Source organism: Oryza brachyantha, chromosome 2, assembly GCF_000231095.2.
Source record: "Oryza brachyantha chromosome 2, ObraRS2, whole genome shotgun sequence".
In the NCBI taxonomy this organism is placed as follows: domain Eukaryota; kingdom Viridiplantae; phylum Streptophyta; class Magnoliopsida; order Poales; family Poaceae; genus Oryza; species Oryza brachyantha.
Window position 1 is genome coordinate 16475232 of NC_023164.2, and position 16705 is coordinate 16491936.

The window sequence follows — 16705 nt, forward strand, 5'->3', positions numbered from 1 at the left end:
ACACTAGTTGTTGATACAATCTGATTATGACTATATTTGATTGGGTTAGCATGCATTGAATATGATGGTAGACAGACATGTTGGCCTAAGGACAATCATGGACTGAATATGGTAGACATTTTACAAGTATTGTAGACCAATGTATCATCATTCATCAATCGCCACAGCAAACCTATGAAGATGTTGGAATAATCATCGATTCTTTATGACCCTAGAACACCTCCATAGAAAAAAAAGGAACGATCAGATATTAACTGCAAATAAAAATGGACATGAGCAATATCACTTCTAAGGAAATTAGTTCTTGAAAAGATGGAAAAATTCCACCATCTCCCAAAAAGAGATGTGGCAATCTTGAAGAGAAAATTATCTACCTTGCAAAGATATCTCGGCGGGATCAAATATATGACGAGGTTGCCTGACGTTGTGATCGTCCTCGATCAGCAAAAAGAGTATATAGCTCTTCGGGAGGTCAACTGGGAATTTTCTATATTCACCAATTTAATTATTTAGTGGTGACTTTAATATGATGTTGACATAAAGTAAAAAAGAAAAGAATCAATTGTTATACTATGGCTAGAATCGCAAACAATTCCACTTTTACAGAAACCATACTAGGTCAACCAAGAATTTCCTCCACTATTTTTGTCCTATACATACCTCGTTGGTGAACAACCACGTTTTATTTATAAAGTTTCGAATGGTACTTATACCCCAAGTAGGGATGTCAATTCCCCCGTCGGGGCCAGGGATTTGCCTGGGCCCTGTCCTGACGGACCCGAGGATGTGCAAAAAATTCCCCCGTAGGGACTCGAAATACCGTAGCCCACTAAGCAATCAGCCCAATAGGCCCAATACTAATGCATATATAAATGCTAACCCTAATTTTCCAATCAATCCCTACTCCTCTCTACTCAGATTTCGTCACCATCCACCAATCCGCCATCTCCTCACTCCTCACCTCTCTGCAGCTGCAACCACATCGCCTCTCTGTCGTCGCCGCCCATCACCATGCTCATCGCCGTCGGCGCTGCCTCCACGCCTGTTTTCACGTCTGTCGCCCTGCCCATCCTCGTCCCCATCACTGTCGGCACGGTCTCCGCAACTGTCGCCCCGTCCATTGCCGACAACTGCTGCCTCTAGGGTCGTCGACACCACAATGTGTCCTCCGCCTCGCCTTCCATCCGCGGGGGCCCCGATCGGGGTCGAGGCTATTCTTTCCCAACCTGGCTCCGACCCACCCCGTTGCCAACCCTAACCCCAAACATGTTCATCTCAATCACTAAGCATCGCCATTGTAACATTTGTAATAATTAAGAGCATGTGCAATAGGGAACTCTCAAACGATATAAATTCTTGCATCTCTTAGTCTTGTAATACAATTGTATAGGCATTTCTTCCACCTGTGGTTGCAACTAACTGAAACCATCAACTCCTTTTTTTTGATTTTTCAATTCACCATTCTCTCCCAATATATTGGCAAATCTTGGTGATTTTGTTATTTTAACAGCGTTGTGATACTTTTCCTAAACAAGCTCTCAGCTATCACTCATCATTGGTAATATATCACTTTAGTAGTTGTCTAGTTGAGTCACGTGTAAGTTTCAGTGTTGAATATTAACATAATTTTTTCAACACAACAAGAACGCCAATTCCTATTCTAACAAATCGACAAATTATCGCAATATTATGGCATTGTCGAAGTACTAATACACTACCATTTTACTATAGTTAATCGAAATAATTGTAAATAATCACTAATGTATTTGCAATATTAGATGGTATTTTCCAACCACAATGCCATGTCATATGTACTCACTTTATCCAAAAAGAGGACATCTAAGTTTGAAATTTCTCGCACATCTAATTTATCCATTATATCCCACACTGCATCCCAAGCATCACTCATCTCGACACTAATCATTGCAAAAAAGAAACTCTAAACGTCAAGGGAGTACTTATTCTGATATTTTTGTATAAACTTCTAATTAGATTGGGTCGGGTGATATTCCACATATATACCAATCACAAAAATGTAGAATAGTGACATATGCCATGATAAATACCTTGCATAAACTACACTAGCCTATTATATAAAATGATGTAGAAATCATAGTTATATTGAATTATCTCTATTAATGTATTATATGTGTGAAGAACTGTATCTATTATTTGATGTTCACATTGTTTGTAATGAGGCTCTGTCACATCCAAAGATTCCATTGAGAATAGAATAATCTTTCAAATATAGAAAAAATACATTAATTCTGTCATTTGATCACTCTAGCACTTACAAGGGACTCTATAACTTTATATGTATGCGGAAAAGAAAGAGCCTTAGATAGGGATTTGAATGAGGTAAGGTGTAGACATGATTTCAAAGCTATGTTATAAGCTAAATTTGCATGACTAGGGTTGGGTGTATATCATAACTTTACCATACAACATGCATTTGGCATTCAACAAAACAAAAAAAAAGGTTGAATTTGTTGCAATTGCTTATCTAACATCACCATAATCAGATCACATCCCTTAATCTCGTAGGCATCTAGTATGACACACCCAACTCATTAATTCACGCGGGGTAGCGGAAATCACTAGTAGGGTGTGATGAAATTTGGGTAAATTCATATTTGAGAAAGATGAAAAAATTCTACAAGTCATATGTATTTTCTGGTGCTATTTGGTGAAATATTTTGTGAAAAACACAAGGTTAACATCATATTTTGCAGCCAAACCAAAATTAAAACTACAAATGAAAAAAATATATGATAGGCCAATAGTGAGCACTATTCATGAAGCCATTTAGGCCCACTTAAGGGGAAAATGCCATTCATACTTTGTTTTAGGGTCCATAATATAACAAAGGTCATGCACTACACACAAAGTCTTCTGTATTTTCTAAATTCTTCCTGGGTTTTTTTTTCAGAAATTATATACAATTTTCTTGATCTTTTTCCTACCTTTTCTTAGTTTCCGCCAGTTTTTAGTTTTCCCAAAAACATATCACTGACACTAGCCTCCTGCATTCCTCTTGTTACTATACAGTTATTATCACTTACCACACGGTTACCAATTGTTATCATGAATTCATGACCATCCCGTCTAACCATTGTATTTACAAATAAGTATCAGTATTTGACTCTGTTAAGTATAGCACAAGTGTAAATACAGTTTGTGTCGATATTTGCAAAATCTTGCAAGTATCTTTCAAAATAAATCTATTTCAAATGATTGATTCACACCGTTTGAATATGTAGTACTACGTACTCATAAAGCAATGTTAGAGAGTTTCTGAATTATAACTCCATTCCGAATAGTTGATTCACACTATTTGAATAAGCAATACTACATCATTAATAAAGCAACGGTGGAGGGTTTCTAAATTGTAACTCATTTTGATAGAAATTTCTAACCAAATTAGCACTCTGCAAGAGGCGACCTCTTGTTGAATGGCGCAAATGGTGCAGTACAATGTGTGTGTCAAAATCAAAATCTCAACCAATGTTGAGAGATGTAAATTGTTTGAATTGTTAATCTAGATTGCTTAGGTAGATTTTGTTGATTCAATCTACATTTCCGTATTTGATGTTGATTCTATAGGTATCAACTAATTGATGTTCAGTCTGCGACAAATTAATCTATATGGATTTGGTATAAGAATTTCTCACACTCAACATTATAAACAAGTGAATAATTTTTACTACTTCTAATATCTCACATATGAAAATTAGGCTAATTTATTTTTATCCTACATCGCATCTTATATAATGTCAATATGCTTTATCGAGAAAAACGGGAGCCTTGTATAAATGATCTCGACATCCTAAAGCCATCATTCCAAAAGTATGTCATGTATCACTGTTATGAACTGAACTTGCATGATCAAGACTGAAAATATATCACGACTTTAGCATAAAACACGTATTTAGAATTCAACTGAACAAAGCTCACGGCATTACTTCTGCATTCAAATGTAGAATTGTTTAAGCTGAACATCAACATAATCAGGATACTTCTTGGTCGCATAGGCATCTAGCACGTGATTGACAACTTGTCGATTCGCACCAACTTGCAGGGCATCCGTTGTGTTTTTGTTGAGGCTTGAGGGATTTGAAGTTTTGACACCCATAAGATTGAGATTTGATTATTTGACATCCTGATCTATCATTAACTCAGATGATCCTACATATCATACTCATGAGTGTCAATATAAACAATTGGCCAACGAAGAATGTGTCAAATTTATCTGTTTTTGTTGCCCTCTGAACTTACCAATCACAAGTCCAGAATATCAGCGGATGGGGAAACAGGAGCAGCAGCTAACATGGAATCCTCTCGTTAAGCTACGTTTTATCTGTCATTGTGATGCTGTTGTAAAAAAAAAATCTCTGGTCTTACTTATCACTTAATAAGATTGCCATGCCACATTGGATTTTAGCTTAGCTTTAGGCTTAACAAAATTAAGGATCATATATCCATCCATGTCGTGAACAAAGGTAAAGAGCAGGAATAAGAATAAGGAATGTTGCTTAGATTTACTATCGGCAGGATCCTTTCGATTGTGGCTGCTTCTTTGGATCTTTGAACGGGGGTGCTGGCTGCTTTGGGACCCCACTAAATCCACACAGCAAAAGGAGATGGCAGCACAGAACAAGCCAGGAATGATAAAAGAACAAAAGGGCCACAAAGCAACAGCTACAGAACAATAAACTGCACTATCCGGCCGGTAATCTTGAGACTAATCTTTTAAGCCTAATTAGTCCATGATTAGCCATAAGTGCTACAGTAACTAACATGTACTAATGATGGCTTAATTAGACTCAAAAAGTTCGTTTCGCGGTTTCCAGCCGAGCTGTGAAATTCGTTTTTTCGTTCGTGTTCGAAAACTCCTTCCGACATCCGATCAAACATTCGATGTGACCCATCCCAAAAAATTTTGCGGGGGCCTTAAAGCACAGAACGAGATGTGTGTTCTCCTGTTGCTGTTTTTGCATGGAGAAGCGTGTTTGTTGCCTTGCTTCAGAGAGAAGCTTCCAAAGATCAAACAAAAAATGATATCCCTAGCTGATGGAGCAGAAAGCATTATAGTTTCGTTTTTCAAATAGTATGAACTTGGGGCTTCTAAGGCTGTATTATGAGTTGTGACACCTTCTCTTTTTGGAGAAACTCCAGCAGAACCAGAATCTACAAAAACAGCCTTCAGTTTGTATAGAGAGCAGTTTTCTTTCGCTTTGGAGAATAATCCCTTGTTGCTTGCCACAATGGCCATGTTAGTAATGGTATAAAGCGATCTCTTGGGGCCGATCGCTTTGAGCTTTACTCTTTTGGACCAAGATCTCTCGCCCTTCACTATCATGGATGCAATCCAAGAAGCCCTATATCTACAGACACAAACAGCTCAGAGTACCAGGATGTTCCTTGAGCTTCCAGTCTGCATATTTCTGTCTCAAAACTCTCGAGTTCAGATAAGCACAGCATCACATCGACACAAAAACTACTGCTTTCTTCTAGTGCTAGATCACAACTTCACAAGAAATTGAGATGAGAATGGGGGCTTGTTGCCATCAGCTAGCCATTCTTGTCGTGCTTGTTCTTTTGGCCTCTTCTTCACCGGAGGTTCTTGCCGTCCGAAGCCTGGGCATTTCTGCACGGACAAGCAGCGCAAACGCCTCACCGGCAGAGCAACCGCGAGAGCTCGCAGAGGGCAATGCTTCTGTCTCTGCTGCTGCTGCAGCTGCAAGATTTGATACGTCGACGGAGAAGACGAACACAGCGGCGACGGGCTCTTCCTCCCCTTCGACGGTGTTCGATCCCGACAGGATGAGCAAGCGGCGTGTCCGAAGAGGATCCGATCCGATTCACAACAAATGCTAAGTTGGATGATCTTTCAGATATCAAGTCGTGTGTTTTTTGGGGTGTTTTGGGTTCACTTGTTCAGTTGTTCCCTGAAATTCTTATTATAGGATTACTTGTATAGTCGAGGGAAGGGTGTGCAAGGCTGTAACAAGTTTGAGGCAAATATGTCCCTCAAAAGAAAAAGGTTGAGGCAATATGTATACACCGGCGATGTAAATCAAAATAAACAAGAGCTTTTGCATCGATATGAGACCTGCAGGAGAAATGATCCTCTGGTTCGTGAAGATGAAGATCTGTGTCCTGTTTCAAGTCTCAACTCTGAGACTTCTCTATGTAGCATGTAGATGTAGGTATATGTTCAAGAAGCCTGGAGTGTGCACTCACCAGTTCATCCAAGAACTTTGTTTTTATGCCTTTGATCTGTGAAGCTTTTGGGTTTAGATAAACTGTGAAACATACTGTATTACATCTTAGAGATGAAATGTGGTGCAGGATCATTCTAGTTTTCTCTGTGGAAGAGCAGGGGATTGTGAAGAAGAATCTTAAGATCCAGAAGGTCAAGGGCAGGCAATCATCAAAGTAATAACTGGTATTGGTTGTTTGCTGTATCAACTCTCATCGAGCTTCTGGTTAAGAAAAACAAAAGTGACAGAAGAAACAATTTCACATAAAAAAGTGTTGTCAAGAATGGGATTCGAACCCATGCCCTTTCGGACCAGTACCTGAAACTGGCGCCTTAGACCAACTCGGCCATCTTGACGTGCCATACCTCGAGTCACTGATGCTTTATCTAATCTAACTCTCAACCTCACTGAACATCTATTATGGACTGCGTGTTCCTTGTTCGTCGCTAACCGATACATCAGGATTCAGGAAAGTATCCCGCTTATCGCTGTATGGTATTGCCCCTCCTGTGTACATTGCCATCAGATTCAGGGGGCGATTGTTTGTTTTCTTTGGAAAAAAACCAAACGGTATGCTCCTATTTATAAACAAAACATAATTTATGAATAAACTTTTTTATATATATTTTTTAGCGATATAAAAGCTTTGACTAAAAAATAAACCTCCAAACCAAATTGTAAATTTAACATTAAAAATTTAAATTTAGTTTATAAGCATAAGTATAAAAATTTAAAGATAAGGAAGTCAAATCGTCTTCGGTTGGTTTTCTAGTAGACGCAATATGGTACTCAAAACAAAAGTATTTGGTTGACGGACCAAGACATAAAAAATACTCCCTTTTTTACATGGCGTCGTTAACTTTTAGATTCACGTTTAATCCTTTATATTATTAAAAAAATATAATTACTAATTATTTAATTATAATATAATATATTATTGTAGTAACTTTAAATATATCTTATAATTTTGTATATTCAGATATAAAACTAAAAGTCAATGGCTTCCCACACCAATCACAGGATCCAGTTTCGTAAGCAAGATCATATTTGTAGGAACTGTAGATAGTCCGTCATAGCATGAAGTCATTAGAGTCAACAACTCATCTATCCTATTCTCTATCCTAGAAATAGAGGAGGATGGAGACTACAAATTGAGCTCTAACAGAACGACTATTCTATCATCTAATTTTAAATATCATCTATATTAAGAGAGATTAGAGAGAACCTTTGTATTTAGATGATCTCTCTTCATCCTCTAAACAGATACAGAGGATGTCATATATGGATGATCTAGTGAGGTACAAAGAGATATGAAGGATAAAACTAATCTATCCTATAGTATACCAACACAAAAGACTCATAACTCATGAGACAAATCCAACGGACAGAATCGTCTGTATCAAACGAACGACTCAGATCATATATGAAATTGATACCATTTACTTTCCAACTTTTCTGCCAGATCATGCATGCATGCAAATCATGCACACAAATCCTACATGCATGCAGAAAACTTGCCGTGCATGCTAACTAACCCAAATTGATGAAAAATGAATGACAGCCATTGATCTATCTAGCACATCCATCGCAATTAGCCATCATACATGAATATTTTTTTGAAAGGGTAATAAATCAAAGTCATAAAGAGATAATTAATTACATAATATATATATAGGTATACATATACATATATAATATATGTGTACATATATAATCCATTATCTAAAAATATATATATTTATATGTATATATCAACATGAATGATCACCCTTAGACCCCAAATCAACTGCGTTAAATCAAAAATAGACCGGATATTAATTAAGAAAATATATTATATATAATCTAAAATTTAATATATGTTTGGTTTGACAAACAAGGAATAATGAGAGCTATTTTGCACACAGCGATATTTATATTTTTCCCTCATTATTTTTATATCACAACACTTGATTTTGAATCATCACTTAATCGTTTGTCTTTTTCAAAGTTTTTTGGAAACATATAATATTATACGTCATTCGTACAGTAATAATAATGAATCAAATTGATAAATAATATATATATATATGTACATATATATATTTATATATTTATATGTATATATATGTATTTATATCAAATTGATAAAATATATATATTTATATGTGTATATATATATATATTTATATTTATATGTGTATATATATATATGTGTGTATATATATATATATATATATATATATATATATATATATATATATATATATATATATATATATATATATATATATATATATATATATATATATATATATAGACACACACGATCGGGTTGACAATATGAAATAATGAGATGGGAGCCGTGATCTGCGTCTGCGTCGGCATACTACTCCACACCAGCCCCAAGGTTTATGCAGCACCAACATTCAGATGGGAGCTGTTAGAGCGTGGAGCAATGTGAGGTGAGGAGAGCTTAGAATGGAATAAGTGTACTAGTGTCTCTTATGTATGTCGAGAGCTTAGTGTGCAATTTCTGAAACAAAAACTTTATTTCAATACTTTGATTTTTATTATCAAATATCACCCTACGTTAGCACATATATGTTTGATACATGAGTTAAATCGAATTAAGTTGCAATTAGACATATTTTGGTAAAAATAATTTAACTATCAAAAAATCAAATAATGTATGAATGAAAATATTATGACACTGTAGCGTTAGCACGAGTATATTGCTGATGATCATCAAAATAAGATATGGACAAACCAAATTTAGATAAATTGTTGGAACCAAATTTAGATAAATTGTTGGAATGCGTTACTCTTGAACAAGGGGCCGGTTTGGTTTGAACGCTAAAATTAACTTTACCATTTTTACCGATACTTAAATATTGGGAAGATTTGAAATGGCCATTTTTACCGATACTTAAATATTGGGAAGTTTTGGAATGTCCTTTTTTGACAAGGCAACACTGTGTTTAGATTAAAGCCAAAATAGACCAAATTAACTATTGAAGTGGCCTATTTCTTAGGCTTTGCCAAAATTTAGTTCCATTCCAAATAGATACTCCGTCCATCATTTAAATGACGTTTCATTTAAATAAAAGAAGAGGGAATTCTGGACACAATTGAAATTAGTAAACCAAACTGGCGCAGTTTTTCTTCTTTTTTTGTCAATTTAGCTTATATTCATTTATTGAACGAATCTCTTTATGTACAGAAGCTGGAAGCCAATCACAAAAGCATTCAAGCCCAGCTGCAAAGTTTATGCAAATCTCTGAGGTAGACACGCAATTTTTACTGCAATTTGGCCATTAAAAGTGGCTGGTGCAACAGGCTTGCAGTGTACTGGTAGTTTTACGCTTTCACCTTAACCACGGATGTAGAAGGCTCAAGGGTATCTTGTATGCCCTCACAAGATGTGCCTGTTGCTGGCAAATTCTATTGCCCTTGTTCTGGATGAGGCGCGGTAGGAGATTCTGGTGCTACGGCAAATTGCATTGTCCTTCCATTTCGGTGTAGTATAATCGCCACTTCAGTCGGTAATAGCATTGCCTCTTCCTGATTCACCAAAGTAAGTAATGTAAGCTATTAATAAACAGGTGAAAAGGAGATATCCTGTGATAATGATTGATTCACATGCTCAAATAAATTGTATACTTTGCTCATTAGAAAATCGGAATAAACAGCATATCCAACCTGCTCAGCGCAGCTGATGGATAGGAGATTACTTAAAACAAACCAAGACAAAATTTTCTGACATAGCAACTCATGTTCAGGCAGTATTTAGATTCAACCCAATTACCAGGTCCCAAGTGATCATGCATGGTGTGCAGGAAACTTTGATTGATTAGTATGTTTTATATCACGGTATGTTCATGAAAAGTGCAAACTGATGAGCTGTAGATAACCTGGAATATGTTGCCTGAGGATCGTGGATATACATAAAAGAACAAAACTACTTCCAATAGTCACCAACCTGTCTTTGTCTTTGACGTTGCATGATACTAATAGCCCAAGCCATGATGTAGCATGGCAGCAAAAATCCAGCAGCCCGCAAAAGAAACAACTGTTAAAGATCAGCAATTAGTGAAATGTACAATGATGGAGCAACTAAATAAATACAACCGATGTTGACCAAACACTAGAACTGCACAGAGTCATAACTTGCTGAATTTAAGTGTCGCCAAGCTAAAATGTGAACTGAAAGCAGCAGATGACTGCATTAAAAAAATATAACTTACCGAGAAAATAGCGGATGCATCATCTTCATCATCACTACTAGTAATGGTTAGTGTATGCCTTAAGAGTAGAAGAGCCATTAGCTGGATATAGACAGAGAAAGGACACGTCAATTATCATCCAATCCAATATAAAATTTTGTGCAATGACAGCGTTGGACAAGAAAAAAAACTTTAGCTGTTCCAACATAAAGGAATTCAATTGCATAAGATTGTCCTCTTTAATGATCATGAATTTACATTAATAGAAGCTAAAATATTGCATGTTTTCTAGAATATAAACTAGCAACCCTTTTAAGACTTACAATCAGAAATATGGAGCGGCAAAAGGCAGCAGCATTATTGTTCGTTGCAGTATATTCATCATACTCATCTTCAAGTAAACGGTGTTGAGCAGCAGCCATAGCCAAGATTCTAGGATCATGTAGATCCAGCCGATTGCCAGAGATGGACCAATCTCCACTGCTGGAGGATAGGACAGGACAGAGACATGAGAAAATAAGAATCATGTGCTTAGGGATTATTTTATATTCACTCAGAAATTTATTCATAAAAAAATACCAGCATAGGAAAAAAAGAGTTCCATGAACAAAGATTCCAACCTGATCTCTATAGTAGTCTCATCATGATGTACCTGTGGTGGGGCAGTATAACCAGGCTTGTATGACTGAACAACAGAGAAGAAAAACTCATAATCTGATTTACAGCAAGAAAGCTCACAGTTAACTGACTTGAATCGCAAGAAAGCATGAATACGTACACATAGAAAAATATTTAATACAATCGTTACCATTTAATGCATATGAAATCATGTAATTCTCCAAATTGATCCAGGCTTTAAAAAGTTTAGCATCAGTTGTCATGTAGATGCATGACCACACTTTACTAATGGTAGTCCCTAGCACTTCCATAAGACATCACGTTTCAAAAAATAATCCTAATAAGGATATTTGGCAAATGAATATGATGCATTAGAATATGAAAATAACTAAATAAGTTCCACACATTCAAACTACCAAACATTTTTTAAGGGGTCAAAAGACTAAATGTCGGAGTCCTGACAAGATGCTACTGAGCAAGAGAAACTTGAGTAAAGGATGTACTTACCACATAGCATACTTCAAGGGGGGACGAAGTAAAGCTTTTCTTACTAATATTCGTATGCCAAAAGAATTATTCGCAATAGGATTGAGTAAATCAACAATTAGCACTTAGGAGGCTCTTCAATTCACCCATGACTCTATTGTTAAATACTCCCTCAGTTTCATATTATAAGTTGATTTGGGTTTGTCCTAAGTCAATCATCTTCAATTTCGAATAACTTTATAGAAAAACATACCAACACTTTCAGCACAAAATAAATATAATACAAAAGTATATTCAATGATGGATTTAGGTAAATTAACTTGGTGTTGTGAATGCTAGTACATGTTTCTATAAACTTCGTCAAACTTGAAAAGATTTGTATTAGGACAAACCCAAAGTCATAAAAAACAGAGGGAGTAGAAGGAACAAAAGAACAGGATGTGCTGTGGTCTTGTTACGGCACAAGGAACTGAAGAATGCAACAATTACTTACCACATGGCATATTTCACAGACTATGTCTCCTTTCTCATTGCACCATCTTTGAACACATTCTCTATGAGCGTACTGCACAATAAAATATTGTAGATCAACATGTAGCAAAACAGACAAGACGTTTAAACAAAAAATCCTTAAATAAAATGCTATAAAAGTAAATTTTGGTGAGCAGTTAGATCATGACAGTGATTTGGGTGCCTTAAATTGAAGGCAGTTCAACAAAGATATCTAGCCATTATCACTTCATCCATAAGCTTGCCTCAAGTAGCTACCACTAATAAAAAAGGATGCCCAGCTCTTTAAGCAACAATGATGATAACGCGAGCATGCATCTATTTACTCATATACTAGAATCACTTTATGGAGCTACTTTTCCTGAGAACATCAGTAGCCACAGCACCAGAAAAGATTGTACCCAAAACACTAGAGACCCAACAAATACACGGATGTGATTGAAAGTCATATCAAATACCCGAGTAATATCTTGTTTATGGGATGTTGAGGTACCAATCAGCATGAGTCCAACTGCTAAGCTATTTGTCCTAAATAGTGGCTTTAGCCTCAAAGCATAACTTGGGCGGGTAACACATCTTGTCCTATACACATGCTTTTGTATGGTTTCCGGCCTTGACATTCTTTGTCACACTAGAGATCATTATATATCAACATGATCGCATGAAATTGTGGAAAAAGAATGCTATTAATATGTAACGGAACAAGAACTCCTTGCTTGGACAGAATGAACACCATACCTTGAGGCTACCGCTACAAGCGCAGGGGCTCTCGAGGTTCTTGGCCAGGTCCTCCTCCTGGCAAATGCGGCATTCCACCATCCCAATCAGCGCCTCCGTTACCTCCTCGCCCGCTCCCTCCCCGGCGCCAGCCCGGGGCTCCATGATCCCCACAACATCCACCGCAACATGATCCCCCATTCAGCAAATCACACACAACAATTAAAAAGTATGTATCTCCTACGACCTGCAATCCAACAAACCCTCCGAATCGTCAAAAAAGCCGAACTCCCACGGAAACCAAAACGGATTGGGGGGAAGCACCAGCCGGCTAAAACCCTAGAAAAAAAAAACCTGAAATCCAGGCGGGATTCGGGCGCGATTCCTGGGCCAAAACCGCAGCTCCCCCCGCGTCGTGGAACACGACGAGACGGACGGCCGCCCCCCCGCGGATTGCCGCCCGCGATTGATTCCGCCCAAATGGAGAGGAAAGGCAGGGAGGAGGCGCTTTTTTTTTTTACCTCCTCCTCGAAATATCTCCACCTCTCTCTCTCTCTCTCTCTCTCTCTCTCTCTCTCTCTTCTCGTCTTTGCGTTTCTTCTCGCGACGAAACGCGCGGCGCTTTTATCGCTCGCTCTCTCTCTTTTTCTCTCGCCGCGTGAGAGCGTGACGGGAGGCGGCTCCGCCGTGACGACGCCGTCGGTTCACCGGGCAGGCGCCGTCTAAACCCTGACGGGTCGTGGTGGTCCGCGGCTCGCCATCAAAGGTGTTGTCCGCGCTGTAACTGATATGTGGGGCCAACGCGTCAGTCAGGATTAGGTTGGATAATTATAGCTGGTGTTGCGCTGCCATTTTTGTTACTTTTTTTTTTGGATTAAGAACGGTCGTTTTCGGATTCTTATTATTCCGTGTAGTTAGGACATTTTATCCAGATTCCAGAATCTATTAATCGATGCAGAACATATTTGCTAGCGGTACGTTGTAATGGTCACCATTACTCAATGCCAAAATAAATGTCCAAGGTTAACCCTCCTGTTGGGACGAGACCAGCGATAACCTAATCATTAAAAACGCATAAATATATATAAAATAATACTTTTAAGAAAATGTTTGAATTCGGTGGGTTGCCATGTGGTTACTGGTAAGTGAACCCTGCTCCTGATAGCCTTTTATTATTAAACCTAGTCTTTTAATAGCAGTTAACACCATGAAGGCAATGGACCCTGAATTAGGCAAAGGCGAATTATAATAACAATATTTCTTACTGACTTTATTTTTTTTAATTTTTAAATGGTATTTAATATACAAAATTAAGATATTTCGCTACTTAATTTCTAAATGGTATTTTTTAGTTTTAGTAGCAGTTAACACGGTGAAAGTGAAAAGTCTCCTCTTCCATTGATCTTATGCTCTATCGCCGTAAACTCCAATAGATGCTGAGTTGGGTTTTGATTTTAGGACATGGGTGGGAGAAGCATAGAATTGGGAAGAGGGAGATTATCTCCAAAGGAGACACTTGATGCTAATCAAACTTGCTCAGGAGAGGTTGATAGGTTCGGTCGTAGAATGTTGAAGAGGTGAGGCTAAATTAGGAGGCGACGTGTTTAGAAACAGGAAATAACGTGGAGAATGCATATGTGGCCATAGTGATTGGCGAATTGTAACTTTGCCAAGCTGTCATCAACCATCAACTGATACACTGGGACCGATGAAGTTGCGAATTTGCTTATGCTACTGCCACTTCTATTATCAGATAACCATGTGAAGAAACATTGATTAATAGTTATAGATATAAATTTGTCATTTTTGCTACTGAGCATACGTTTGATTTTTTTTTCTTCTGCTAAGCACGTGGGCAATGCATGAGGACTGAGAGAGAACGTGTATGCGCTTTTTAACGTGCGCGTACATCTTCAGATTATCATCAAATAGCATTAACCGGATTTGATGGGTGGAATTAAAATTTTCAAACATTTAGACCGACCCTAGATTTGTTCATTTTCCAACGGTCTTGAGGATGTGGCAAAGGTAGTGTTTAACCTACTCCTTGTGGGTATTTATTTAAACTCTATAAATTACGCATGCTTGTATGGCAATTAAAGAGGGCGCATATAGTGAATTACCCCCAAATAAATTGCTGTCCGTGATGTTTTTCAAACTTTGACTTAACTGACGCCGATAAGTCATGCGGCTTCGATCAGATCGTATGCGTATAGTTTTCTGATAGGTCATGCATTTGACATGTTAAAAACGCCACAAGGCGTGGAACAAGATTATCCAATTCCAATACAAACACGCTTGATTAATCCCAAGACCAGACATTACACGTAATTGTAGACCCTTTCACCATTGGCTTTAATTTTTTTTTTTGAAGAATAGTAGCGGTACTTGTTCTAACAATAAAGTATAGTTAGACCCAGTAGCTTTGACGACGTGTTGAAAAGAGGAGAACATGCATGTGCCACGATGAATGATTATGGCATTAAGCGAAATCTTGGAGAGACCAATTAAGCTCGATGGACCTATCAGGGTTTGGTACAACGAGGTGTAATCTCCAATTAGTTGACGGGCGTTTGCGGCGTGTGGTGTGTGGTCGCCGGCCGATCGTCGTGGTTCCGGCCGCCGGCAGGACGCAACTCTCCGGCGTAAACAAAGCGGTGAATGTTATGGTAGTGGTGATGATGGTACGAGAAGGTTAACCTTTTTCCATCTACCACACGTCTGTTAATCCGACTCCCTATATAAAATTTTTATATATATAATTTGAATGTATAATTGTTACAAACACCTATTTGTACGATGATATTTTTAGTGTAGATATTTTTCTATTATATATTTTATATAATAAATGTATGTCTATGTATAATCTTTTTCATATGTAAAAAGGCAAATTTTAGACATACAAATATATATATATATATATATATAGGGATATCTTTTGGCTTTTTTTAAAAAAAAAGTCAAATGACATATTTGCAAACAGAAAATAATTCTTGAATAAAAAAATTTATATACATGTTTATAACGATCTAGAAGCTAAAGTTAAAAATAAACTACTATGAAAGAAACTCAAAATTAACCTATATAAGATTGAGCAAAAGCTAAAAAATAGGGGTGATAAACTTTCTATACATCTAAAACCAGTTAGCGGACATTCAGAGCATTCATCCATTGCACTAATAGTATTTTTTTTGAATTTTTGAATTTATTTATTAAATAATTTACAACCTCTAGGAGGACCAAAAGCCTACGTGACACTCTAGGAGGGCAGAAAGCCTATGTGGCATATGATAAGGCGAACGGCAGGAACGGACGATAACGGTGACTCAGCGATTTTACGTTTAGCCCCTTTCCACCATCTGTAAGGGCGAAAAGGGGGTTTTTACGAAATACCCCCTCCCTCCCTCACCTCTTAGCTAGGCTGCGCTTTTTTCATTTTCCCAGGATGACAAGGGGCTAAATACAAAAGAGCTCGGGCGCCGTCACTCATGGATCAGTGGCTGTTTGTCACGTCATCTTTCCGCCCTACTGGAGGGCGACGGGGGGTTAGTTTTGTGATTTTTTTAAAATACAAAATTGAATCTGTAAATTATTTAATAAATAAATTCAAAAATTCCCCTAATAGTAGTCTGGTAGAGGCCGCAGCGTGGCCCATCGAAGCGGTGGGAATGCCCGTTCCGAGCCCACCTCAAAAAAAAAAAAAAAACCGTTTCGATCTGTGGACGATGAGCGCAAACCGTGGTGGCCTCCGGCCCACCGCCCACATGAGGCCTGTACCGTGGTGGGCTCTTGCCGGGACGTGATGCCACCCATAATCTGTTGCTCCGAACGTTGGATGCCAGGCCGGCCGCGCGCGGTTAGTGCCGTCCCAAACGGCGACGTGGTCGACGGTGGCGGGCGTAAGTACGT

General features: G+C 37.9%; 1 protein-coding gene and 1 non-coding gene across 4 annotated transcripts; both read right to left on the reverse strand.

The window, feature by feature from the left end:
* Window positions 1–6538: 6538 nt before the first annotated feature.
* TRNAL-CAG lies at window positions 6539–6619 on the reverse strand. The gene has a single exon. It is a non-coding gene; the product is annotated as a tRNA-Leu (tRNA).
* Window positions 6620–9372: 2753 nt separating this feature from the next.
* LOC102704395 lies at window positions 9373–13375 on the reverse strand. 3 transcript variants are annotated; one of them, XM_015834030.2, is made up of 8 exons: window positions 13151–13375; window positions 12818–13043; window positions 12063–12134; window positions 11086–11150; window positions 10789–10945; window positions 10487–10567; window positions 10222–10311; window positions 9373–9803 (listed from the first exon to the last, which is right to left on the reverse strand). In XM_015834030.2, the coding sequence occupies exons 2-8, from the start codon at window positions 12995–12997 to the stop codon at window positions 9684–9686; spliced, it is 765 nt and encodes a 254-aa protein (XP_015689516.1). In that variant the 5' UTR covers window positions 12998–13043; window positions 13151–13375; the 3' UTR covers window positions 9373–9683. The 3 variants fall into 3 exon arrangements, with proteins under 3 accessions (XP_015689516.1, XP_006647414.1, XP_015689517.1); XM_006647351.3 differs by having other exon boundaries at window positions 10789–10948; XM_015834031.2 differs by lacking the exons at window positions 12063–12134; window positions 12818–13043; window positions 13151–13375 and adding an exon at window positions 11274–11468 and having other exon boundaries at window positions 10789–10948; window positions 11086–11179.
* Window positions 13376–16705: the final 3330 nt, after the last annotated feature.